Consider the following 379-nt stretch of genomic DNA (forward strand, 5'->3'; position numbering starts at 1 on the left):
CCACATACCCAGTCCTTTTCCATGTCTAATTACATACCGACGGACCGGATCACCTTTCGGAAGAGTTCACCAAATTGAACCCCCTTTTGCCACGTGTTAATGAGAGAACACATCACAAGCGTTTCGAAAACTGGTTGAATGTGAAATGTTTAATATATAAGTAGTAGTGAATATTAGGATAAAATATCTGCTTTATATGGCATACGTTTCGTGTTAAACTTAACTGTATTAAAGGATCATTTCATTTCAGTTAAGCAGCAATCATGGAGCTGATCGCGATAAACACGGGTTACCTGAAAACGAAGTCGGGCATCATGAAGATCATAGAAATTGTAAGTATTAAGCTAAAAGTTTGCACATGTTTTAACACGGTGAGACA

General features: G+C 37.7%; 1 protein-coding gene across 1 annotated transcript in view; it reads left to right on the plus strand.

Annotated features, from left to right (window-relative positions):
* Positions 1–284: 284 nt before the first annotated feature.
* LOC119588979 overlaps positions 285–379 on the plus strand; it is a gene marked incomplete at its 5' end in the record, with an annotated part of 2,760 nt that continues 2,665 nt past the window's right edge. Inside the window, 1 exon segment of the mRNA XM_037937582.1 lies at positions 285–332. Coding sequence (XP_037793510.1) covers positions 285–332 — 48 coding nt within the window.

The sequence above is a fragment of the Penaeus monodon genome, chromosome 24 (genome assembly GCF_015228065.2).
Source record: "Penaeus monodon isolate SGIC_2016 chromosome 24, NSTDA_Pmon_1, whole genome shotgun sequence".
Taxonomy (NCBI): domain Eukaryota; kingdom Metazoa; phylum Arthropoda; class Malacostraca; order Decapoda; family Penaeidae; genus Penaeus; species Penaeus monodon.